Raw genomic sequence first — 27,614 nt, forward strand, 5'->3', positions numbered from 1 at the left:
AAATAAGTCATGGGGATATAATGTACGACATGGTGACTACAGTTAATACTACTATATTGCATATTTGAAAGTTGCTAAGAGAGAAGATCTTAAAAGTTGTCATCACAAGGAAAAAAAATTTAACTATTTATGGTGACAGATATTAACTAGACTTGTGATCATTTTGCAATATATGCAAATATCAAACCATTATGTTGCACACCTGAAACTGTTTTGTCAATTATACCTCAATAAAAAAAATTTACCAAAAAAGATTACTTTAATTGAATCACAAACAAAAAAATGATGCTCTACTAGAACAAGGAACTGAAATCAACAGGTTTGTTGTCTCATCTGCAGGCACCCAATTTACACATGTTTAAGGTACTTTGTAACTTAAGAGTTTCAATGTTTGTTTCCACTATAAGAATAAAATAACCACATCACACAAGTTGGCAAGAAGAAACTCCACAATTCCGTCTTTACCTGACAGTTATTTTGCTGTATCTGAAGATGCTAAAGACCTTCAGAAAGTTTGGTTTCCAGTTTTTCACTAATTCGTATAATACTGCAATCAAATCTTTAAACATAAATCTTGTCTAATAGATATGCCAGGTCAGAGCATGAACATTTAAAATGGACAGATATTTCCAAATTCTCATGCTAATAAATTTATCTTACAGTCAATAAACGTATTAAAGGGGGAAATCATTTTAATTTGAACCATGCCTTTCATACTTATGAAAAACAAAGCAATGTATGATTCTAGACCCTACACCTAATTTTCTACAAATGATAATCATCTAAACTCTCCTCTTCCAAGTCTCTTCCCACCATGTACCTCATATTTCCTGTAAGCGTTCAACTCCAGGAAATATTCTTGACGAAAACCACTGGATTTTTTTCTGATCATTGGATTTTGTTTCTTCAGCATCTGTATAAGTAGATGTACTATATCCTTTACAACTTGTTATTTCTTTGGTATTCCGTTTCCCAGGAAGTCGTAACACTGCAGGTCTTAATATAAGTTGTCAGGTGAATGAACTCTCTTTTAACTCTACGTGCATTCTTAGAACAAACATACCAGAAGAGATTTTTGCCTTCCCACTAAACTCTTGACTGTGGAGATTTGTGATAGGGGCCTGTCCTGCACAACTTGGCCAAGTGACTTCTGTTGCTATTCATCAATGAAGAACATCAAATAGAATTATTTCATTCTTCAGAATATCCAAGTCATAAGAACACAGTGCCTCTCTTCGGAAAGCACTGTACCTCACAGCCTGCCAGTGTGTGATGCAATTACCATGTACCATTTATTCCAGAGGGACACTTTAAGACCTTTCTTATTTTAATAACTGGATATACCAACTGATATATGCTGACACTGACCATAAACTGTGCTCAATGTTAGTATCAATTTATTTTGTCATTCTGGTCCTTCTATTAAAACTATGTTAATCTTAACCAATCTTTTTTTAAGCAGAAATAGGATCTAAATATTTTATCTGAGAACATCCATATCATGTTCTTCTGAATAATGTACTTTTTTTTTGGTCTGGTGGTGATAAAGACCTTTTCAATGATCAGACTAAATCTAAAGTGTGACTCAACCAGATCTGTCCCATTGTATTTTGCCATTATATTTGTTTTCTGGGCCATGTTCCAGAAAGATTTTATATCACTTACAAAATATAATCTAGAAAGATAAAACAAAGGAGGTGAAGAAATAGGAGCATAGGGACCTGAACAGGAAAGATAAGATGAAGCCAGAAATGCTATTACCCAAATTTCGCTCTAAGCTTCCTAGCAGCTAATTAAAAAATTAAAAGAAAAAAAGTAAATCAGTTGCATGATTTACCATGTCCATAAGAAAAAAACTCTTCATTTGATTAGTAAAAACTACTTTTCCTGGGACTGATCCCCGAGAGCAACTTCTGAATGTCCTCAGAGGACTAACCTAATAGGCCTTGTCCTTAAAGCAAAAGTCCTGGAGCCTCGAAAGCACAGCCTCGGCGTGTGTCTTTGTCTGGAAGATATTGAAGTCCACTGCTATGAGAAAAGCTCAGAGGCAAAAACTATGTCGTAGCCTCAAAAGGGGAACAAAAGCAAAATCTGACAGTGATGAAAGGCCATCGATGCTTTTGCTTTGTTGATTTTGGGGGAGTAGGAGTGGGGTAGGAGGTAACAAATTTAATACACAGATTAAGAATAAATTTAAGAGAAAAGTTGTATGAAGCTTTGGAAAAGGAATGGTAGGCAAGTAGAGAAGGACTGAAAGGACTACAATGTAACAGAAAGAAGGGGCAAAGACATGAAGAGTCAGCATGTAAACAGAAAAATGTTCTGTACTACTGGGATGAAAACAGAAGCAACAGAACCTGTCAAATATAAAAAAGCAGTGTTAGCAGGAGGAGATAGTACCCTAGACTGATGGACAGTGATTTGTACTCTTGGCAATAGAACCTTAACAGTTGACTCATCAGATGTCTGAAGCTTGATGAAGACATTTCTGAACATCACCCAACATCCTTTGCTCCAGCAGCTCCATCTCCACCAGGCATCTCCCTGACCATAAGTTACTGTTCAAGGAAATTTCCCTCTGGCAACATAAGGCACCTTGCATAAACATCTTGTTTACTTGATAATCACTAAACTGGCTCTCTGGTACAGATCATTCCTAGATGTGCTTCAGCAGAGTAAGCCATGTTTTCAGGCTTTGGACACCCAGATAAGCAGATAATTTAATGTTTACTTAGAAAGCTAAAAAGTCAGAACAATGGGTTATGATAAGCCTCTTTCACCTGTGAATTTAAGTCTCTGAGATCGGGCTTGAAAAAATTCATCAGTATTACCCTTTCTTGTTACACATTCTTTGCATTTAAGTTCATGTTCAGCTGCTTTATCTTGAACCCTTCTTACTAAACCTTCAGAGGTGAAAGATTCACAGGACACAAGCTGCCTCCCAATGGATTTCTGCCAGATGCCTATCGGTAAAACTTCCTTTGGACTTCTTGGCAGACTATGCTATATAGCTTGAAATAACAGAAGAACAAAGCTGCTCAACTGAAAGTTTGCATAACTGGTGAGGTTTGCCAATGAGTAATGCCTAATCATCTATCATGAAGAGATACAAGAATGAACAAACAGTAAGGCTAAGTGTATTTACTTTGTGAGGAACAGAATCTAAGACATTACAGAGACATGGAGGGACACCATGCCAGCCAACAAGACCAGCCTCCAGGAACCTGGAAGGAGGCCAGCGTTTCCCTTTGGCTTGTAAAATAGATACTCCTGAGGTTTTTTGTTTTGTCTTAATGGATTTTGGTCTGGAACTGGAATTAAGTTTACTCAACTCTATGACCTGAACAGAATATTGAAGTCTTAAAAAAAAGAAAGAAAAAAGGGCAAAGAAAGTTTCTCCCGAAAACTAGGTAATCAAGACCTCTTAGAAGTAATAAATGTGTGCAATGAGTTATTTACTTTGAAATTGTATAATGACAAAAGAGCTGCACCCACCGTAAGAAATCCTCAGGAGTAGGACTAAGAGATTCCATGAAACAGTTATCTAGATGATCTAAAAATCCCTTTCAACTCAAAATATTTTGTTTCTTAAAGAGCACCTTAAATTAGCTAAGATCTAAGGAATTGCTGGCCTTTCTTGCCTCTTCCATAAGCAGAAAGTTAGCAATTTTAAGATTACACTATTGTTCTGGAGACTTCTGGGGAGATTCCCAAGATGCTATCAAAATTATGAACACAACAGCACTTGGGCTAACTTCTGCCAACCCAAACGCAAGCTGCCAAGACCATCCAGCTATGGATGTTGTGTGCTATGCCAATTCCAGCTCTCGCTCTGCTCACTAGCTGCCAATTGCCTCTTCCCTACTGTTTGAGCATTTCTGAAAGGAGCATTTCCTGTCATTTATAAACTCGAAGTTTGCCAATTAAGTACTGCATGAGCCAGCTGCTAGGCAGGAACTAGAGACTTTTTGTCTGTTGGAAGAACCAACTCTTTGGCTCTCTTGGAAAAACCAACCTGGCAGGTTCCAGGAAGAAGAGTATGTTGGGGTGGAGGGGAAGGGCTGAAAGCTCTGGAATGGAACAGAGGCAAAGGGTTTATCCAAAGACAAGATGTATCAATTCTACTTTCATGTTACGAAGCACAAGTGAGAAAACATGAGTAGAAAAATGAAACAACTCTAAAAGAAAGAGGAAGCAATACATATAAATAGAGCCAGATTCTTTTAAACATTTACTCATCAAAACCTACTCCTTGCCAGGCAATATACATTTAAAGTAAAAGCAGAGATTCCCTGCCAGCCTACAGGGCATCAAGGATAAAGGGATGCTCTTGGTAAGTATCGTGACTTCTCTGAGAGATTCTAAGGGACAGCAAGCTTCTCAGCGCAGCCGCAGATGCCAGGCTGCGTGGAGGAGCATCATCAAAGTGCTGAGAGCAACTACCTGCCAACCTTGCATTCTCTAACTTGGTTTTTTAAAAATGTCATCACAGGGGCTGGCCCCGTGGCCGAGTGGTTAAGTTCGCGCGCTCCGCTGCAGGCGGCCCAGTGTTTCGTTAGTTCGAATCCTGGGCGCGGACATGGCACTGCTCATCAGACCACGCTGAGGCGGCGTCCCACATGCCACAACTAGAAGAACCCACAACAAAGAATACACAACTATGTACCAGGGGGCTTTGGGGAGAAAAAGGAAAAAATAAAAAAAATCTAAAAAAAAAAAAAATAAAAAAAAATAAAAATAAAAATAAAAATGTCATCACAGACCTTCAATACTATGTTCTTTAGCATGAAGCAAAGTGAGGCCAAAGGGAAGAAAAGGAATGTAAGAAGTAATGGTAAGCAAAAAATGATAAAGCTTTGGTGAATTTAACTACTGCCTTTAAAAACAATAGTTTATTTGGATTTCAAAAAGTGGTGACCACTAGGTACACTTGATAAGTATTAGTGATTTGGCTTTAGAAAAAGAGCAAAGTCTAATAATAGACAGTGAAGACAAAGCTATTTCAACTAAGTATTCCTCCCCCATGAAGTTATACACTAAAACAAAACTTGTTAAGGAATTGTTCCCTGAAACATTAAATCTGACAGCTATTTGGAAGTAGAATTTACTCTAATTGGTATCCAGAGACACAATACAATTCTCTGAAAATATTTGCCCTTTATTTAGATAAAAATAATCTGTAGAAGTGGAATTAGAACATGGAATTTTCTCCTCCAGAATTAATTTAAATTCTCCTCTTTTTTTTTGAGAGAGAGAACTTAAAAAACTTACCTCCTCTTTCCCAGGCTCTGAGATTCCTTTAACATGTAAAACTGCTGAATCCAGTGGGGCTGAATCAAATAGCTATCCCCAACATCAATTCATCTATTTAGTTATAAAGTCTGTTTCCCAGCTTCCCTTGCAGGAAGACATGGCCAGGTGTAATGTTCTGGCAAACACCAGTGGAAGTGTGAAAAACTATCCTCCGGCAGTGTCCTTAAATGAGGCAGCTGCCAATTTTTGAACTTCATCCTTCTTGCTGGCTGGAATCAGACTCAATGGCTGGAGCTTGAGCAGTCGTCCTGGGCCAGGAGACAGCATGCTAAGCCAATAGGAGCACCAGTCCTAAATGATATGGCAGAACTACTACCAGAACTACTTGAGTTGTCTGCGCTTCACTTCTTCTCTTGAAAAATCAAAGCTCATTTGAACTAATTTTTTTTCCTTTCCTTTCCACAGCCAAACCTAATCTTGATAGACATAGCATGCCAAGATATATTTAGAAGCATGAAAATAGACATATGGCAGCATCCTACAGACATTTTTGGCCTGATAGTTGCCTATGGATTGGAATGACAAGTGGTCAGAGAAAAAGGGGTGAGTTTTCTCACCACACTAAATAAAATAAAGCCTTGAGCAAGTTAGAAAGAGGGACATACGTGAGTGGTGCGTGTTTATACTTATCCAAAATATTGTCTCCCATACATTAGTCTTGATAGGAGATATTCTTTCCAACATTTAAGTCCACCCTCCACAGACTAGTAAACATTCTTTGCAGAAGAGTAGCTCTTGACAATCAATGGGTAGTAAAAAACTCCTGATGACCTTTATTTACAAAACTACAAGTTTCTGAGCTTCCATCTACTCCCAATGAAATTCTGATTCATTTAAGTCCTAGGTGGGGCACAGGTTCTTAGCCAGTTAAACAGAGCAGCTGTTGTTAACCTTGACTACACAATGGAGGCATCCAGGGAGCTTTCCAAAATAGTGATTCCTGGGATTCACCCCCAAAACTTACGGGGGGTGGAAGAGGGTGCTATTTGAAAGGTCTGGGATAATTTTAATGTAACTAAAAAACATTATTTCCCCTTAAGGCAGGGAGTAGAGAAAGCTGTACTTTACAGAAGATTGCCAACTAATAAATGTAAAAGAAGATATAAAAATAGTAATAGTAATACATGATTTGTGCAAATGTCAGCAATGGATATTAAACCATTGGGTGAAATATGGTTGGAGAGCAAGATATTCACACATTCTCAAAGTACTACTTAGCACTTCTTAATCTCAATTTGGAAAGGTATCTTTCCAATGGAGAAATTAGATGACTTTGCCTTAATCGCATGATCAAACTTAACACGACCAACAATGAGACACACTGACATCATTTGCTTCCCGATGTGACACATTAAGATATTCCTGCCCCAAAAAAGGTGTGACCTGAGCCTAATAATGCAGAGGCAGTCAGTGAATTCCAAATTAGGGGACATTCTATAAAATCACTAGCCTGGCGCCGGCCTGGTGGCTTAGGGATTGAGTGCGCACATTCCGCTTTGGTGCCCCGGGGTTTGCCGGTTCGGATCCTGAATGCAGACATGGCACCGCTTGGCATGCCATGCTGTGGTAGGCGTCCCACATATAAAGCAGAGGAAGATGGGCACGGATGTTAGCTCAGGGCCAGTCTTCCTCAGCAAAAAGAGGAGTGGCAGCAGATGTTAGCTCAGGGCTAATCTTCCTCAAAAAAAATAAAATAAATAAAATCACTAGCCTGGATTCTTCAGTGCCATAAAGAAGAAAAATGTCAATGCTATGATGAAGAAAAAAAGGGGGACAGGCGGATAGAATACTGTTAAAGATAAAAAACGAGATTAAAGAGACATGACAACTAACGGCAGTGCATGATCCTTGATTGGATTCTTTATTTAAAACATATATAGAACATTATTGGGGTATCTATGGAAATTTAGACATGGAGTGCATATTAAATAATAATATTCTGCCAAATTTCTGGAGAATGACGACGATATTGTGGTTAACGTTAAGGTGAATGTCCTTGAGGAGGAAAGTTCAAAATAGTTCAGTGTTCTCATTAATAATCACCTATAATTACAAAGTTTGTAAAAATATATGCCAACTAACCAAGAGAGCATTACACACCTAGAGGAGGAAAAGGCAGTTGTGAGGACACATTTTTAAAACCTATAAAAGCAAAGGTTTCTTCCAGTTTGGAGAAAAAGGTAGGTTACAAATCTAAGACTCCTCTACTTTTAAGTTCTATAGATAATTCCTGATGTTTTTTGAAGTTCAAGACTAATAGATGAAGTTAGCAGCAGGTGTAAATCTATAGAAAAATCATAAGACCACACTTATCAGCAGCAAACACATGCAATAAATATACAATTTATCAAGCATTCCAGCTAGACAGATAACGGATTTGCCCTTCACATTTAGTGTTTTGAGTGGTACCTCCTATACCAATTTTAGGGCAATGTCTAGTGTAAAGTTGGGGATTCCATTTTATCCCTGCCTAGAATACATGTAGAGTAAAACGCCCATTGGAATTCTGCAAAGAACATGGATTGCTAAGACTGTCCACATTTCATCCCTTTAAGAGCGAGAATTTCCTTTTCCTGCCATTGAAACCACCAGGTCATTAGGGGTTCTGTGCTCTTGCCCTCTTAGTGTTTCTGCCTTTACTGCTGGCAGCTTCTGTATCTTCTCCTGTTCTCACTGGCTGCTTCTAATTGCACCTGTTTGATTTAGTTTTAAAATCTCAGGAGAAGCAAAGACCACCTATTCCAGTGAGATCTTCCTTACATTTACTCTCAGCTCACTTTTATCAAAGTTAAGATCATTGACTTTCTTCTCCCATTCTTAAAATACAACACAATTGCTACTTAAGTCACTCAGACATTTAAAATAGTACAAGTGCTTCAGAAATTTAAGTGCTTAATATGATCTCCCGTCTCTTAAAACAATCTTAATTTTTCTAACAACATGGAAACCCAATACACAGAACCGTTATCATTAAATCAGAAAATTGACTAAATCCAGAGAATATGCATATTCTTTTATTTGTACACTTGAAAAATAGCTACCTGGCAGTCCACTTTAGGAATTTTTGCTTCTGAAGCATCCACTTAAGTGTAGAAGACAGATGATGTCCAGGAATGCTACCACTCATAATGTGAGAGGCTTTACTTGGAACACGACGTGTGTAACAGTAGAAAGAAAGAGAAGAGTCAAAGTGACACCTCAGTTTACAAACTGGGGAAGAGAGGAACAGAGAGGTAAGTAACTTGCCCAAAGAGAAAGCTAGGTTAGGGTGACTAGTGGAAATGTAGGTTAAATGAGAGCTTCTCCGGCCCAGAGTTACTTTAAATAATCAGCTCCTTGTAGCTTTCAATAAATGTCAGGGATACATTTGCCCTAAACTCAATCATATGACAAATGCATCTATTTGTAATAAAGATACTAGGAGACTTATTAGAGGTTAAGTCCATATACTCTCACATTGCTATGTTAGGCTCACTTTTACCCTCTTAAACGCTTTATATTATTGAATTCTGTAAAACCCAGAAATGTTCGTTCGGCCTGAAAGAAGAGTCCTTAGAGATAACTCACCTAGTTTAGTTTCTTCATTGTGCAGGTGACACAAACCCAGGGCAGAGCTGGGTGGACCCGGTGCTCGCTCCAGGGCTCTTTCCACCAGTCCCTTTTAGTATCAAGGTGCAAACACATCCACAACTTCCCATCACCTTTAGCTGTGGTGGAGAGCTTCGCTTAATGCATGATGAGTCTATGAACACTCGATATGAACTGAAATCCTGACGCCTAGCCTTCAGTTAATACTTCGTTACATGATTTCCAGCCCAAACATGTTCGAGCAGCAGATGAATTGCAGGGGAAGATGCAATTACTGCTGACAGTAGAGGCAGAAACACATGCCGCAAGAAGAGGGCAAAAGCTAAGAACACCTGACAGTCTGGTGGTTTCAGGGCCAGGCAAAGGAAATGCTCATTCTTGAATGGATAGAATATGGAAGATCTCAGCGACCTATATTCTCTGTAGAATCCTGGTGGCATTTTACTCTACATGTACTCTTTAAGCTGTGAAAATGGAACCCCCAACCTATTCCACCTGGACTTTTCCCTAAATTGGTGTAGGAGGTGCCCCAGCAAACATTATATGATAAGAAGAGAGCCAAACAGCAAGGGAATTATGAACTACTTTAAAAACATTGCTGTATAAGGTGTTTGCTGTGCTGCAATTATTTTCATACTATCACTGGTCTCCTATTTCTGACCTGAGGGAAAATGCTATTCTTAAAAGCAAATATAAAAATAAGGTTTGTTTCTTAATAATCTACCTGTTTACACAACAAATAAAAGCTATTTAACATTTCCACGCAAACACACGCATGCACGACAGATTTGTGAGCATAGCCATCTGAGCTGTTTAAAAAGTACAAACACTGAGAGTGGGAAACATGTCCAGTCTTTACTGGCCTTTCAAAGCAGTTAACTTCCAGGTGAAGTTAAAGATGAAGGAAGACTTTTAAAAATCCTTTCCTTCAACATTTAAAAATAACTAACCTCCTTCCCCCTCCCCAAAGTCTCAAACTTTTCTTTTGATATTTAAAAACACATGTTCACAACCATATCACCCAAAAACTTCACAAACAAACAAATAAATAAGTAAATAACTCGTGTGTACAAGGGGTGATGGAAGGTTCTGCTGATAAGAACTGGAAAGCACCTGCTGGCTCTAAGCTGATAATAGACCACACGGGGACCAGGTTTTACATTAAGATTTTTCCCAATTAGCATTTAATGTCACACTACTTGAGGGCAACTAAGCCTGACTGTGTCCCTTTGACTGCATCCCGCTCAACCATAAAGAAAGCCAAGGCACATATCTTACCTCAAACTGTGGGTAAGGAGGAGTCATAGCTGAAGGGGGCCCTGAGGTGGGAGGCGGCATCCCTGAAGTGGGTGGGAACAGACCCAAGGCATTCAGATTTAACCCAGGAATTAAATGCGCTTGAAGCTGCAATGGCAAAAAGGTCCCTTCATTTTACAGTTAAGCAATCAAGTGTAAATAAGCATTTATAAAGTGACAATACTCAGATTGTAACCTCTTGTCTAGTGAAGAAAAAATCATAACTCAAATTTTAGTACAAAGTAGAGTTCCATGTGATTATACCTGAGTATACAGTTTCTGTTTATATTTCTTAGTATTTTAAAATCCATGTGCTCGTCTGCTTCTCCTTTATCGGAAGCTACCCTAGGTTTCTCAGAGCAGAGAACACAGCCTTTCTTTCCTTTTGGACCAGCTCACAGTGCTTAGATAAATTTGTATGCTATGCTGTGGGCACACAGTAAACACAGACTGAAAATCTTGCATTAGTTGAAGAAGTAAGCAAACAAGATTTGTTCACTGAAAAGCAAACCGGATATACAGAACCAGCTATCAAGAGATCTTTACTCCTTGGATAAAAGTTGGCAGTCGTGGGTCCAAAGGGCTTAAACAAAGTCAAGCCCCTTGGAAATCAGGTCCCATTTCCATGTAATTATCGCAACTAAACATATCTTTGGAGTGGATCCAGGAGCCAGATAGGGGATTCTGTTTTGGTTTAATTTTATAAAGGTCGAGGAAGTAAGGTGGAGATCGGAGAGCTAAAGACTTGAGCATACTTGAGAATCATTTTAAAAGGCCTGTGGGGTTGGGTTTACTCCCAGTCTACTCTGAAACATTTGGCTGAGCAGTGATAATGTGAAGGGAGGCTGGCAGTCATGTAGGGTAAAACGATTAGCATTCTAGGCCCTTCTCACAGGTAATATCTTAACACTTCCCTTCTCTTACGTGTAATATTTCAGATGTTAGGCCCAATTCAGGAATTTTTCCTTTCAATCATTTACTTGAAAACTCAAGATGGACTTTTGAAATGTTACATTTTCAGCACCATTCCATCCATTAAGGAATGTCAGCAACCCACTTTAATCACCTTAGTTGCAGTTCACAGATTGTCATTGAAATCCTTTTATCTCCAAGGTTTATGAGTAACCATTAAGTTTTAATTTTGTATTTATAACAGCTTTCATAGGCACTGTATCTATTGTAATTCTAGTAGGCATGCAATGTAGGCAGTAGTCCCATTTTACAGATGAGGAAACTGATGCTCAGAGAGACCAAATAACTTATCCAAGTACACAGAGCTGCAACTAATCATTGGTTGCGCTGAGATTCAAACCCAGTTCACATACCTCTAAAGCCCACATTTCTACTATACTAATCCTCCTCAAATAAACAGAGAGATTAACCTTTTTTAGTTAGGTATTAGCCTAATGTCAGAGATAAGGAAGCTAAGGCTCAAAGAGTAAAAAATTTGCTGAAATCACAGAGATAATCAAGCCTAATGTCAGAGCCTGTGTCTTCCCACCTACCCCAGGGCACTTACATGGTGCCAAAAATCACCATAGTTAGAAACTATGTTGAATGACGACACCATTAAAGAAATGAATATTAATGCAATTAAAAACATCTTTTTAAACTGTTCATCAAAATAAAAACATGCTTTCGTATTAAAACTAACATTCATAGAAGCAATATCGTTTTCATAAGACTCCCTGATTTTCTTCATTATCTCTTCCTCAGCTTTGGCACATGTTTCAACATTGCCTTTGATTGTAATGGTGCGCTCCGGATTATACAGCGTCAATTCCTGCAATCTGCAGATTGAAAAAGAGGGGAAAGAAAAAGAATGGAAATTATAGGAGGAAGACAGTTAATAGTAGTTCAGCCACAGATGGCAATTAAAACCCAACTGTGGAGGCTGACAATATGTAAAAGCGGGTGGTTAGACATGATGAAAAATGAGTAAGCCCCAAAAGACATGAATCCAAGAATTGTAAAGCTGCAGAAGAAAATACATCCCCTCCCACCTTCCAATAAAAATTACTGGGTGCGCATAGTTTAATTAAGTCCATGTTTTAAACGTAGAATACTTCTTTACCACTTAAGGTTCAACCATTTTCACAATTTAACAATGAAATGTAAAGAAAATGGTCAGAAGAACGACAGTTTTAGTGGAAACCAAGAACCAGATGTACATAACTTTAATAAGTATGTTCCTAGTCCGCAGTGACCAATTCTAGGCATAATTGGCATTCTCATGCAATTGCATTTTCTGGGTCACCAAGCAAGGATATATTCCAAAAAGGCAAACCAGAATTCATGTGTCTAAACTTACATTTTGCCAGTAATTTTAGAATTCGGATCAAAGTAGGCTGGAGGAAGTAATATAAATCAACCCATCTTAACTAAATAAAAAATTGGACCTTTGATGACCATTTAGACAACCAAAAGTTAGAATACAACAGCAATATTCAGAAACTCCCTGCTCGACCCAGGTCCTGCTGAAGCTTCAAAATCTGCTCACGTGACGTCTGAGACCACCCAAGCCTGAGCCAGTCAACACCCCTGAGAGGGAAAGCAATGGGAGATACTCACCATGGAAAATGAAGCTAAGTACACAGACTGAAGGATAGGGAATATTGGTACAGCTCTCCTTTATACCCCGAGAGTTAAAATTCTCATTTTCACTACTAGCAGAGTGTCTTAAGCTAATCTTGAGCCAGATGAATGAGGTATTATTCCTTAATTTTTTCTCAAACTTGTTAAAAATGTATACATCCACACAATGAACACCATGTGTCTTAGACTACTTAAAGAAAAAGTGGGGGCCGGCCTGGTTGCTTAGTGGTTAAGTTCATATGCTCCACTTCGGCAGCCAGGGGTTTGCAGGTTCAGATGCTGGGTGCAGACCTACAGATCACTCATCAAACCATGCTGTGACGGTGTCCCATATACAAAATAGAGGAAGACTGGCATAGATGTTAGCTCAGGGCCAATCTTCCTCACCAAAAAAAAATAATAATAATAAAAAGTGGATTTCTCATCTTCAGTCTCAATCCACCTCTCCCCTGCCAAGCATTTTATATTAAAGCTTTCAAATAACTGCTTCTAGAACAGCTCTTAAGACTTTTTTCTCTTAAAACCCTCCCCTTCCTATACATAAAATTCGAGATAGAGTGGGAACATTTATTTATATTTACCACCTTGTGATTTTGTTCTTTCTTTACAACCAAGCAGGACTCTCCTACTTCCTTAACACCCCTTCCTCCTTTGACAACTGCTTGGTACATAGACATGTCGCCTCAGTCTTGCCCTACCATTCTTCTTTAGTTCATCAATCTCTTCCCACCTCATTTTTTTGAGTACTCTGATGGAAACTAAGGATAGTCACCCTCAGAAAGAGAAAAACATTTCCACGTAATTTCAGAGCATTCACAGACTCTAGATGTGGGGGCTAGCCTCCCAAGATGACTCCCTTCCCAGTGGGGTGTAGTCCCCTCCCACAATGAATAGAGCTGACTTGTGTGAACAATATTAGAAAATGATAGAGTGTGACTTCTGAGGCTATGTTACAAAAGGCACTGCCGCTTCCATCTTGCTCTTTCTGGGGCCCTTCACTCTGGGGGAAGACAGCTGCCGTGTTGTGAGGACGGCCAAGCAGCCCAACTGAGAGGCCCCTGTGGTGAGGAACAGGGACCTCACACCAACAGCCAGCATCAACTTGTCAGCGACATCAAGAGACCCTGAACCAGAATCATCCAGTTAAGCTGCTGCTGGATTCCTGACCCACAGAAACCAGGTAAGCAATAAATGTTCACTGTTGTCTTAAGCTGTCAAATGTTGGACTAATTTGTTACACAGCAATGGATAATAAACTGGATTATATACTCCAACTTCAGAAATAAATATCAGAAAACTTGACCAAGACTTCAGCCAGGAAATATGAATGTAGGGTATTTCGTGCTTCCTGCGTCTTCAGTGTGAACAGACGATGCTTTCAATATGGTTAGAAACAGATAGTAGACAGTGGACAGAGTTTGAGAAATGAAGTGTAAGTAAGGCAGCACAGGCCAGCTCCAACAGCTGTAAAATGGCAGAACTATGCTTAATATAGAACCTACAGCTTAAACACAGTGTGTGAAAATTTTCTAGTTCAAAAGAAAGCAAGGCAGCACTTACGGAGATATCGTGATTTTAGTGTCTGTGTCTTGCTCGATTTTTTTAAGGTTTCTTCCTTCCTTACCAATAAGACGGCCTACAAAGTTATTATGGGCTAAAATCTTCAGGGGAATCTCTTCTGTGCTGTAAATTTAAAAAAAAATGGTCATGAAATTGGAGTAAGTAAACCTACTCTTGGGTAAAAAGACAACATTCATTCATTAAACATTTACTTCCTACCTACCATATAGGAAACATTATGCTAGGTAGAGTTTAAAGCTTGCTGACCATTAGTCTACATTCTAGCAATGCATGAATAGAGGGAGTGAAAAAACGTTAATAAGATTTGGATAGAAGTTAATTTTTAAAAGAGTTTTCTTTTATTCATCTCAGGGAATTTCTTCCAATGATAGATTCTGTTAAGCTCTTTGAAAACACCTCTTACTCAATCCGTATTCCTAAACTCCCAATAGCAGAACACAGTACAAATGCAAAACAGTATGATTTCTGCATAAATTTTAAATCACATACCTGGAGATAAGGTGCACAATTTAGAGAAGGAAACAAAAGAAACTCAGTCGTGGTTACACTTCAGGGGAAGAGTGTAAGAGCAGAAGGGGGCCTGCACTTTGCACCTTTCTGAATTTCCAAGTCATACACATATCACTGTTTAAAAATGTCATCGTGGTTATCTGGATGGTGGGCTTTTCTTTATTTTTCTCTATACTAAAAAAGAACTACAATCTTAAAGCACCATATAACACCTTGTAACTAAAGTATATTTAGTATGTTTTCAAGGTGCCCACAGACTAAGTGCTGGTGATGAGGTCCCCAGGCGAACTCCAGCACCTCACTCCAGATTCCCCTTTTAGTGCAACACTGTGCCATCTGCTAAAAGTAGATCATCCTGGAACATCCACCTGGGACATCCCAATAAATCCCCAGTTTACCTGAGCACAAGATTAGGGACTTCCCCACCTCTGTAGTCCCTGCTGCTGCAGGATGGGGCTGGGCAGACAAGAACAGCCCCAAGGAGCTCAGAGCAAAGGAGTGAGGATTTGGGGCCCCCACCTAGGGTAAATGCCAGGGATACTTTTTGGACCTTAGGTGGTCTTCCTATGTCCCCCACTTGCTTTCTTCTACAGCTGGACTTTCCCCATTACCGCCACTCACCTCATATCCAAACATGAATGAAAATAAAATATTTAAGAGACTTATGCTTTACAATTGAATCAACAGTGCCAATCACTGTAGCTCATTGGGACAGCAATTCCCTGTGTTTATTGGCAATTCCCGAGAATTATGTCATAGAAATCCAAACGAAACAGCATGAATATCAACCTCTTCATAAGTTAATCCTCTTTACTTACAATTTTATATCTTGAGCTTCCTTATGCATAATCTCCAGAATAGACTTACAAGCCGCAGAGGTGCCTTCAGGGGTAGAGAGGATAGTAATCGACTTCTCAGCAGCACCTGCATTTTCTTTACGATGGACATCGATTCTTACGGTGGCCACAGGGAGAGAGAAAAATGAGAGCTGTAAGCATGTAGTCACAGTAGAGTCTGTAATTAGCAACTTCTAAGTCATAGGACTCTGGGCAGAAGTGGATGACTCACTTCCCTCAAGAGCATAAACTCTTGCAAAGTTGTCAACATGGATGCCTTAGAGACAGATTTTAATTCCAGGAACACTGCCCTCTCTTTCCTGAATCTAACCAAGCGGGAACATCTTTTCATTCTGCCTAAGCCGTATGTGCTTAAAGCTTCCTTTTAGATGCCACAGAACAAACATCTCACATCAAAGAGCCTGGGGTTCAGACAAAAGGCTTTCTTTTGCTCTAAAACAAATAGGAACTGGAATGCATGCGAAGAGAGCTGGAGTTGGAATCCCATAAATTAGGTCGAACTTCTTATTCTACACAGTATTTCTCACACTATTCATCGTAAGAGAAGACTTTGCTCATGTTTCCTCTCACAAGGCTCTTTCTACATTTTGCCTCCTAGATAGAGGAAAGTCCGCAACAAAAAGTGATAGAAATGGAACCCAAAGAGAAGGCAATTCTACATCAAAGAAAAGTAAATGGCCAATAAACACAAAATGACATTCAACCCTCACTAGTAATTATATACACATTAATGAAAACAAGTATTTTCTTCCAGACCTGCAAAATATATATATATATACGTGTGTGTGTGTGTGTGTGTATATATATATACATATACACGTATATATATATTTTTGGGGGGTGGGAGGGTGAGGAAGACTTGCCCTGAGCCAACATCTGTGCCAATCTTCCTCTATTTTGTATGTGGGTCACCACCACAGCATGGCTTGATGAGCGGTATGTAGGTCTGTGCCCAGGATCTAAACCCACAAACCCTGGGCAGCCAAAGCAGAGTGTACAAACTTAACTACTATGCCATCAGGCCAGCCCTCAGATCTGCAAATATTTTGATAGACAAAATTAAGCATTGGCAAGAGGATGTGTAATTGGGCACACCCACACTCCTGATAGGAGTATGGAACAAACAGGCAGGACCTACCAAAGCTAAAATGCTTATCACGTTTTGACTCAAGAACTCTATTTCTCATAATATCTCCCATGGAAGCAGTCTCATATGGGGGCAAAGAGTGGCGTTTGTCTCACTGTTGGCATGATTGACATTTTGGGCCAGATTAATTCTTTGTTGTGGAGGCTGTGCTGTAGATTGTAGGGTGTTTTGCAATATCCCTTGGCTCTACCCACCAAATGCCAGTAGCACTTCCCTCATCTAGTTGTGACAATCAAAAACATCTCCAGGGGCCAGCCCCATGGCCAAGTGGTTAAGTTTTGCCCTCTGCTTTGGCGGCCCAGGGTTTCACCAGTTTGGATCCTGGGTGCAGACATGGCACCACTCATCAGGCCATGCTGAGGCGGCGTCCCACATAGCACAACCAGAGGCACTCACAACTAGAATACACAACTATGTGCTGGGGGGCTTCGGGGAGAAAAAGGAAGGGGAAAAAAAAAGAAGATTGGCAACAGATGTTAGCTCAGGTGCCAATCCTTAAAAACAAAACAAACATCTCCAGACATTGCCAAATGGCGCTTGGGGTGAAGGGGAGTCACCCCTGGTTGGAAATCACCGGCATAGGAATGTTCACTGTAGCACTACTTGTAGTAGATAGAAAATTGGAATTATCTTTAAAATGGCCATCAGGAAGAGATGGTTAAATAACAGTATGTCTGTATCATGCAGCTGTTGAAAAACGTGGTAAAATTACAGGTACCAGCACAGTAAGAGGTTCTTGAAAAATGCAACACACACCATGATGAGATCTCTCCTTTAAAGCTACACATGTGAGTAGATACAAGGAACCAGTTCTATAAAGATACATCTTCGACTTAACAATGGCTGCGTCAGGGGGTGTGATGAAGGGTAATGCTTTTTTGTGTTTTTAGTTTGCATACTTGTACGTTTTTTAATTAAATGCAAAATAAGTCTGCTGTTGTTTAAAAGGTACAAGAAAGGGGGCCCAGCCCCATGGCCAAGCGGTTAGAGTTCTGTGCGCTCTGCTTCAGGGGACCTGGTTCACAGGCTCGGATCCCAGGCATGGACCTATTCTACTCACCTGCCGCACTGTGGAGGTGTCCCACATACAAAAAAATAGAGGAGGATTGGCACAGATGTTAGCTCAGGGTGCATCTTCCTCAGGAAAAAAAAAGTACAAGAAAGGAAATCAACTATCCATAAAAGTGTGTTCAGGGAAAATTAGATACTTGTGAGTCCCTTTGGTCACTCCTACACTAAATGATAAAGAGCTATATAACTCATGGCCATGAGAACGCCTACTTCATGCTAGTAACTTCAAGGTTTGGATTTCCTTTTCTCAAATGTTTGGTTGAAAACTGAAGCTCTATCTCAGAAGTAAAACCTATAACTAAAAATAAGGGCAATGTAGAAATGAAATAAATAATAAACAACAGTCTTTTAAATTACAGATCCAATCTGGAACCATCTTTCCATCCACTGTTTCAGTCCCCAATCACGGTAAGTATTGCTTATCTTCCAGCAGGTAACATGTTAAACTCCCTCCTTCTGGCTTATTTCTACTGATTCAGTGTGTTAAGGATTACTAAACTCAACTCTCTGAGAAAAGAGAATATTGCCTTGCAGATTAGGGTAACCCTCTGAGGCTATTCCAGAAACAGAGGATCAGATAATGACTAGTTTCAATGGCAAGAGTTAATTAAATCCACTGGCAGCGCTTGGCAAATGAATCATTGGCTATAACAAAAATTGCTTCCCTTCCCTCTCCATCCTCCATCTTCCTGCCTTAGAACAAACAGTTCAATTTAAGTCACAGCAGCTCTCTCCTCTGACGAGGAAATGAGTAGTGTCAAAAGTAACAGCTCTAACCTGCCACACAACAAGGAAGGAAAACCTTTTAATAATTAGTTTCTGCAGGTAACAGTAGATCAGGGGAAGCAAAAAGCTCTTAAATTTTAAGATTAAAACCAGGCAAATTTAAGATTAAAACTGCCATCTATGCTACAGTTCCATTATCATTCCCACCCTCTACATTATGAGGTCAAGGCCATTAACTTTGCACAAAGGTAACGGCACCCAACATCTCCTGCTTCAGAACAGGGGAAGGCAGATCAGACATCCCTCTGTAGGGCAGTGGGCACACAACCACGGCCAGACACAGTTCTTTTTGGTTGTGCTAGTTTAACACAGGCATGGTGCCTATGACGAATATGGATCCTCTTAGGCCTGTTGGAACAAACACAGACAGTATACACAGTACCATAGTTGTACTGTCAAAAAAGGACTCTGCTTAATTCCTTGCATCACATAAAATGAAATAATTTTCCTTACTAAATTTAAAAAGCAAAATAATTCAGTCATCTCTGTAGCGGGCCCAAGGCCACTTCCCTACCCTTTGGTGTAGAATGACACAAGAGAGGTTTGAACACAGCCTCTTCTCCCAGCACACTCACAGTTCTTCAGGAGATATGGCAGCAGCTGTCCCAGAGATGTGCCTGGTAGCATTTTACACATCTAGGGGCGGGGAGCGAGTTCATCACCAAGCTTCTTTGGGTCAAAATCTCCACGTACAGCATAACAGGATGGATAACAGAGAAAAACAACTAATATATAATGCATTGGAGCTTCTAGATTGAGAAAGCATCTTAGATGTATTTTAAGGGCATCAAACATAATTTACATATAGTCATCTCACTCATTTGACAAATATAGAGCCTTCTACATATCAGGCAATGTGCTCAGCACTGGGGCTACAGTGGTAAATAAAAACAAATAGCTCCTGCTTTCTACTCCTGCAAAGTTAGCTCCAATGTTTGACAGAGACTCCTTCAATCTCTTAAAATCTGCAAATTAAAACTATCAAACAACATCCTGAAGAAAAAGCCATTCTAACCACGTGGCTTAATCACGAGATAAATTTGGACCGTAAGCTGAATGATTCCTCACTAAAGTAAAGCAAGACTGAAAGACTGTATTGGATCCAGAAAATTACTTCCCAAAACACTGAAGGCAGGTATCACTGGGGGTGGGTGGGGATAGGGGGAGCAGAGAACAACCTAGAAGCTGCCATTTTGTTTGCCAGGGCCTCCCCCATCAGAAGTGGATTAGGTAACAGTTGTTTTCCATTCATGTGTGAAAATTTGAGGTTCCCTTTGAGATTAAGGTTTAGCTCCAGATTTACATAAAATGAACACTAAGATATCAAGTCACAAAGTTCTCCCAGATTCCCAAGTACTGTATAAGAAGGGGTCATAACCAGGTTCAGAGGGACACCAAGTACCAAAACAAACACTCTGTTATTAAGATTCAAAGGGGGAAGCATTAATGCCCACCACACACGCGGGATACTCACTTAGACTGGGTCTGCTTGGTGATGTTCCGAATGGTAGCACCTTCTTTTCCTATAATGGCTCCAACAAATTGGGTGGGAACTAACAGGCGGAGAGGCAAGTCACACGGTTTCTGCTTAGATGCTGATCCTGGAGACCCCTGCCTCGATGAGCCCCTGTGCCCAAACCCACGGCGACCTCGGGGCTGCTGCAAGGGGTTCTGCTGGGCAGCCATTTCATCAGGGATGTAGGCCACTTTCAACACGAAGTTCTCCAACTGGAATCCATTCAGTTTGTCTAAAGCTCTGAAAGTTGACAAGGGGCAGGTGGTGGGCAGAGAAATCAAGCTATATAATTAACATTTCAGCAAAGCAATACCCATCTCTTCCACTCTGATTGATTGGCTCTAAAACTTCTGAATAAAGCCACTGAACAAGTAGTAAACCCAGAACACACATAACACCCCCCTACACACATACACACTTTTCCTTTGAGTACACCCAGGAAAGAAAACACCAACAAGTTTCCAAAGGGAACATACTTGCAATCTACCAATGAAGAATAGAAAGTAATAAAAAAGGCATTTTGTCAAACTCTTGATCTATTACCCACGAGGTTAGCAAAGCTTAGAAGTGCCCAACAGCGAGAGAACTGAGTGGGCAGTCCTTCTCCTGGCTAGTCTTTCCAAATCAGGATGGAAAAGAAACACACACCTCCCTCGCTTCACTCTCTTAAAAATTACAAATATTTAAAACATTTTAAGAATGGAAGGACAAATATCTTTAAATCACTCACAGGAGATTGATAGAATTTAATACTCAGGATAATCAATCACTTAATAAACTCTCAGTACCTATTATGAGCCAGTCCCTGAGAAAACAGTAGTCCCTGACAATGTGGAGTTTATTATCTGATTTGGGGCAGAGAGGCCGGGATGGTGGAGAATCAAAAAAGCAAATGAAGCTGTTTTCTACCTTATCTATCCATCTATCCATCCATGCATCCATGTGTCCATTCATCCATGCATCTCTCTGTTTTGAATGGATGGAGCTTTACTGTTTACGTTTTGAAACTTATTATGGAAAAGTACCCAAATCCTAAGTATTTATCTCAATGAATACTTCTATTGTATTTCTATATCTATATTCTATTTCACAAGGTGAAAATTCTAGATCCAGAACTAGGACATACCAGTGCCTCCTTCCAGTATATGCCCCTCCCTAGACTTCTAACACCATAGATTAATTTGGCCTGTTCTAAAATTCTATATAAATAAGTATATGTGAACACATGTTATGTACTCTCTCATGTCTGGCACCTTTGACTTATGTTTATAAGATTCATCCAAATCACTGTGTTCTACCTTACCTACATATTTTAAAAGTGGAGAGTTCAATAAAAAAATTGATAGAAGATAGGGCCGAGATTTCAAAAGCACGCATAAACACACTTGTAATAATACACACCCCCTCGTACACAACAAAATTAACAACTTTCCCTAGGATTACTCAGATTCTTTGCTCAGATTCTGTTCCAATGGGCCCTGCATTCGGCTCAGGCAGAGAAAGTAAAACAGGCATGAAATGGTCTCTCTCTAGTTGCTCAGAGTGGTCATTTCTGGTTCACACACTGCTTTCCTTATTTGGAGAGCTTTCAGTGTTTTAACTTAAATGGAAGAGGGGAAAAAAAAGGAATGGTCCTACCACCAAAAAAGGCACCAAAAGCATGGAATTGGAAGGCAGGCCCAGGCAACCAGACAAGGCATGTTGACGTTCTCAGGATGCGGAATTCTGCCCTCTTTTCCCACTTCAAGCCCCCGTTACATGGCTGTCCTACAGCCCCTAATACACAATGAACTCTGACTATAAAAGATCCCAGTCATACAGAAAAATGACAAGAAATTTCTCTGTCACCATCACCAACTCTCTAAGACCTTTCCCAGAGTTACTGCTAACTGTGATAACTTCTGCAAATGGACCAGTCCTTGCCATGTTTACACATGTGCGTACGTGTTCAGCACCTTCTTTAAAAGCATAACTGGGATCACAATGTACAAAGTTTTATGGCTTACTTTTTTCAAATACAATATATCTTGGGATATTTCCACATGATTTCTATGTCAGAGGGCATTCTTTTCATAAGCTTCACAGGGTGGGAACAGGCATACAGCGTAACTTATTTACCAAGGCCCTGATAACAGATCCTTAAGTTAACACATTGTTCCTTGCTTTTTCCCTCTCCCTTTTTTTCCTAAGTGAAATGTGGAGGAAGGGCCCTAAAATATTTTGGTTATTTCTAAAGGAAGACAACAGCTGAGAAATTTTATTAGTATTTATGATGTATATTTATTACAGAAAGTTGGAATTGCAGAAGTGTCAACCAATTAGATATTCATTCAAAGCAACTTTAAATCTTTTCAAAGCCCAGGAGAAACAAATCATTAAAGGTTCTTCCAAAAACATAAGCAGGGGCCGGTCCCGTGGCAGAGTGGTTAAGTTCACCCCCTCCAGTTCGGTGGCCCAGGGTATCGCTGGTTCAGATCCTGGTCGCAGACATGGCACCGCTCATCAGGCCACACTGAGGCAGCGTCCGACACAGCACAACCAGCAGGACCACAACTAAAATATACAACTATGTACTGGGGGCTTTGGGGAGAAGAAGAGGAAGGAAAAAAAAAAAAAAGACTGGCAACAGACGTTAGCTTAGGTGCCAATCTTTAAAAAACAAAATAAAAGAAAATAAAAAATAAGGAAATATGAACCCCATGAAGGAATCAACTGTATCTATAACTACCAAACTTCATTGTGTTGCTTTAAAAAGTTTTTTCTTTAAGGGGAAAAGAAAAGATTCTCTCACTGGAGAGGTCAGGTTGCACGGTACTCCAGTACCCAGCGCATAATCTGGGCCCCAAAGGCTCCAAACTCGGGCTGCTGCTGTCAAAGCAGACGGCACACACTGTGTGTATCCCACTGTCTAACTGCCAGCCAAGCAGAGTTCCTGACCCCTCAAACCACAGTGCTCCAAACTTGGCCATAGCTGAGAAAGTACAGGAGTAACCTAACTGCAGACAATGGCTAAAGATCCTAAGTTTCAGAATTTTAAGTCAAATAGGTGAAAACCCTTTCTATGCACAAAATCTGATATTCAGCTGTATCATTTGGTGGTCTGCTGAATTCATGGGGAAAACATTATATTTTCACCAAACCTACTGTATATGAAAAACATATGATGAACAATTGTCATAATTATTCAAAACATATACATTCACTTCAACAAAATTCAAGGTTGTTTATCCAACATGCATTTTACTCAGGATTCTGTTTTCCATCATTATTTGACTCTGCTCTAACACTATTTTAAGAGTCATTTAGAAGATGGTGGGTAGTTTTTCTAGATGGTAGCTCTTAACTGTATTGATAAGAAGTTTATTGGGGTAGATGATAGTTTAGAGCTGTAAGAGCCTTGAGAGAGAGTAAGCAGTTTAACTCAAGAGGCAGAGAAAGAAGAAGAAATGAGACTCAGAGAAGTGGAACATATCCAGCGGTACACACATACAAATCTTAATGGTGAAAAAGAGAATGGAGTGGACACCGGAATTCTAGCCCAGCTGGAACAACAAGTAGCCATGCAACCTGGGAAAGGTCATTTTCTTGTTTGGCATTAGCTTCCTCAGCTACAAAACAAAGATTAGATTTATGGTCCCCTCCAACTCTAAAATCCTGTGTCTAAAATTTTCCTTTTTCTTATTCCTAGACCGCACTGCTGTATATCACAAAGGTCCTAACAAAATCAGGTTTGGCCATTCATTCTTAATTCAGTTTTATGCTTGTAGCAAGAATAAGAGGTTGAGACATACAATTCAGCAATAATTACCAAAGGCCTTGTAATACAACTGAAGGCTGCATCTTAAGAAAACAATTATGGACAAAGCCCAAATATTTACCTACAAAAGCCTTCATTACTAAACTGGTTCTAAAAGCAAAAAAAACTGCAAACAACCTAGATGCAGAGGACTAGATATGTAGAATGTGGTCGGGAGGAAACACTACGTAGAGATTACAAACAGCATAAATATCGTTAATGGAAAGACAACCTGCAAAACTCTGCAGAATGATCTTTGTAATTTTAAAAGTTATGATGCACAGGATGAAGTCTACAAAACTGGATGGCAAACTGAACAGTGGTTGTCTCTGAATGGCAACACAGCAAGAAAGTCCTTTGTCTCACTGCTTTATCTGTGATTTCTTTTTCCAGAATAAATCATCTATTTACATAATTTTTAAAGTTGACATTATAATCATCTCTTTGCATTAATTTTAAAGTTTAAGAGTGAACTTCCTCCCTTTAGCCAAATTGTTTCCAACACTTCTAACCATAACTGTGTGTACTTGATACGGGTCTTCAAACTGATATAAAAGGATCTGCAATTATGGCTTCAAAATATAAACAGGGGCCGACCTGGTGGCACAGTGGTTAAGTTCATGCACTCAGCTTCGACAGCCCAGGGTTTGCCAGTTCAGATCCTGGGCGCAGACCTACACACAGCTCATCAAGCCAAGCTGTGGCGATGTCCCACATAGAAGAAGTGGAAGGACTTATAACTAGGATATACAACTATGTACTAGGGCTTCGGGGAGAAAAAAAAATATTTAAATAAACTATTATTCCTATTCTCTAACAAAAAACAAACATCAGAAATAAGAATCCTAAAGAAAGGGCCAGGCTCGCAGCCGGGCGGTTAAGTTTGCATGCTCCGCTTTGGTGTCCCAGGGTTTCACTGGTTTGGATCTTGGGCGCAGACATGGCACCGCCTTTCAGGCCACGCTGAGGCGGTGTCCCACATAGCACAACCAGAGGCGCTCACAACTAGAATATACAACTATGTCCTGGGGGGCTTTGGGGAAAAGAAGAAGGGAAAAAAAAAAGAAGAACCCTAAAGAAGAAAAGTGTAAGAACTGAATGCCTACAAATTCTAAAGGGTTATTTCTTTGTCATACATTACAAATCTTCCAGTGAGTAATGTCTATGCCGGACAGTGTTATCTGACCATCCCCAGAAGGAAATAGGTATCGTGGAGACCCAAGCCTCTCTTGCTCCAAGGAACGTAATACGTACTCTTGTTTTCAATGATTTTTTTAAGTTTTCATTATTTTTTACTCATTTTATTATTATTTTAACAGATTAATAGTTTGAGACTTAAGGTTGACACAAATGTATTTCCTAGTAATATATTTACTGTGAACCTTTGATTTTTCTTAGCCACAAGGTGGCAGAAATTTCCACATTAAATTCTGAGAGACAGAACCTTATTGAGGAATCAATCCTCTTAAAAATGGCATTCATAGAGGTTTAAGTAACAAAAAGAGGCAGCCACAGACACTTTTAAACTAGCTCCCTACCTCCTGAGCATCAGTGTCCAGTCATTATCTGAAATGAAATGTCCTGAACAAGAACAGGTTATCATCAACAGCAACGAAAAATGCACAAGAGCTGCTGACTGTGGAGCTCTTCCTACCATTTAGGTATTATGGTAAGTGTTTTAGGGGCATTATGTTAGTTTCTCTCAACAGCCTCATGAACTAAGGACTATAATTATCCCCATTTTACAGATGGGGGTAAACTAAGACAGATTAACTTAACCAGAGTCACAGCTAAAAAAGTGGTGGCATAGAGAGTCTATTCCATGGAAGTGGACTCGGGAATGTATCCTCTTAACCTCCCAGTTCCACTCACACCTGCACAAGCACACCGCAGTACACAGACTCCCACGTAACAGATGCTAAGGAAAGAAAAGAAGTCAACTGAGAGTATCAACTCAGCCTCATTACCTGAAGATGTGAGCTCTGGGTGGCCTGCCAAGGAAACGGTGTGAAGAAATCACACAAGGTCAGTTTAGGCAGCAGACAGTCATGTGGAGCCCACAGAGCAGGCTTGTAGGGCTCAGTGGAGCGAGTCCTGGAGGGATCAGCCTTCCCCAGCTCAAGTCATTTCGAGCTGCTCTAAAAGCAGCTTAGAACCAGTGGGCTCAACAAGAGTTACTATATACAGGGTGCCTATGTGCCAGGCCATTCGATATCACTATTTTCTATAAATATGTGCATAATATATTTGTTTCCCAAAGCTCAGAGAGCTCAAGGTTACAGTCAGAGCTGCTTGACCCCAGAGTCCACACTTTCTCCACCACATCCAAATAAAATTAATTCACCTCACAGAATGAGAGTGTACTCACCACCCCTTTTTTAAAAGACTTTCTAGAGGACTTTAATAGACAATTTTCATAACATTATACCACAAAACTTTTCCATTCTCTAAATCTATTAACTTTCTCTCAATAACCAATTGTTTTGTAATCCTCTTTGATCTTTAGAAATTCTTGAGGGGAAGAAAAATCAATATTCTTATAAGGAAACGCAACTTGGGTAGGAATTCAAATCAGGTGACTCCTCGCCAAATACTCTCTTTCACCACCAGGAGGCGCCATGCTTGAGGATGGGGACTTTGCCTTTATTCATTGGCAACTTTTGGTCAATAATTGGTACTCAATAAATGTGAACTGACTGACTATTAGATAAGGGATATGATGACTATTTCCCTCATGGAAACGTCCATTTTTTTTGTTTAAATTATCTAATTACCTAAATTATAAATTCCTAACAGTCTTCCTCCTCTGTGGGATCAATAGGACCCTGCCAATATCTAACAACCACTAAAAAGTACTTTTGGAACTAAAATGTCCCCACATTCAGCTTGCTGTCACATTAGGATTATTTTCCGCAGTAATTCTGCCCTGAATAGCAGTCTCCCCTTCCCGGGCCTGTACTCTTAATACTTTGGAATTTTTTTTAAAAGCAGAGGTGGGGCCAGGGGGGCGGGGGGAGCTACTGTCAACCCGTCCCTACTCAAGTTCAGCTTCTCTCTCTTCAAAGCTATGTAGGTTATGTCTCCAACATACGTGCTCCCACATGACCAAACAAATGTGAAATTAAGCATCTTCCCCCTTTACCTAGCTTGCCTCACATAAGTTTTCAAATAAGACAACTAGGACAGGCGTCTGACGTCTCCAAACATCCTCAGGTTTATCAAGTTAACCGGTATTTTCCAGCTAACCGAGTTGGCTCCACCAACTACTCATTACAATCTTTGTAAAGACTGAAACGTGCAAGACAGAGTCTGCTCTCTCAGTGCCCTCACTTTCATCCCCAAATCTACTCGGGTATAAAACACAAAATTTTCCTGTTCTTCCTCTTGCACAACACAGCTGAAGAATAAAACTGGTAAAAAATCACTTTGTTTCACGACTCATATCCCAATTTCTATCACGTCCAAAAACATCACATAAACTTAAAAAAACTTTTTTAAACAAAAGGAGGATACAAACAGAAGGAAAAATAGACTATTTTTAAAAATATTACAAGTCTC

The 27,614-nt window shown here is 39.8% G+C and overlaps 2 protein-coding genes across 18 annotated transcripts in view; one reads left to right on the plus strand and one right to left on the minus strand.

The window, feature by feature from the left end:
* The window catches only part of MALSU1 (mitochondrial assembly of ribosomal large subunit 1), a 72,460-nt gene that overhangs the window by 21,931 nt on the left and 22,915 nt on the right, over positions 1–27,614 (plus strand). For 4 of the 16 annotated variants that reach the window (XR_011539104.1, XR_011539102.1, XR_011539113.1 and 1 more), the window contains 2 exons: positions 12,669–13,972; positions 18,318–18,366. The gene's annotated coding sequence lies outside the window, so the exon portion shown is untranslated. Of the gene's footprint in view, positions 1–4,492; positions 4,752–5,718; positions 5,857–11,913; positions 12,241–12,668; positions 13,973–18,317; positions 18,367–23,948; positions 23,989–27,614 lie in introns of those variants that run through there. The other 12 variants (XR_011539110.1, XR_011539118.1, XM_070615942.1 and 9 more) reach the window with 5 other exon arrangements.
* Positions 1–27,614, minus strand: part of IGF2BP3 (insulin like growth factor 2 mRNA binding protein 3) — a 138,584-nt gene that overhangs the window by 12,823 nt on the left and 98,147 nt on the right. For both annotated transcript variants that reach the window (XM_008535720.2, XM_070615939.1), the window contains exons 6-10: positions 20,219–20,500; positions 15,702–15,836; positions 14,353–14,475; positions 11,852–11,987; positions 10,180–10,305 (exon numbers count right to left, since the gene is read on the minus strand). In XM_008535720.2, coding sequence (XP_008533942.1) covers positions 10,180–10,305; positions 11,852–11,987; positions 14,353–14,475; positions 15,702–15,836; positions 20,219–20,500 — 802 coding nt within the window. The remainder of the gene's footprint in view (positions 1–10,179; positions 10,306–11,851; positions 11,988–14,352; positions 14,476–15,701; positions 15,837–20,218; positions 20,501–27,614) is intronic.

The sequence above is a fragment of the Equus przewalskii genome, chromosome 4 (genome assembly GCF_037783145.1).
Source record: "Equus przewalskii isolate Varuska chromosome 4, EquPr2, whole genome shotgun sequence".
NCBI lineage: Eukaryota > Metazoa > Chordata > Mammalia > Perissodactyla > Equidae > Equus > Equus przewalskii.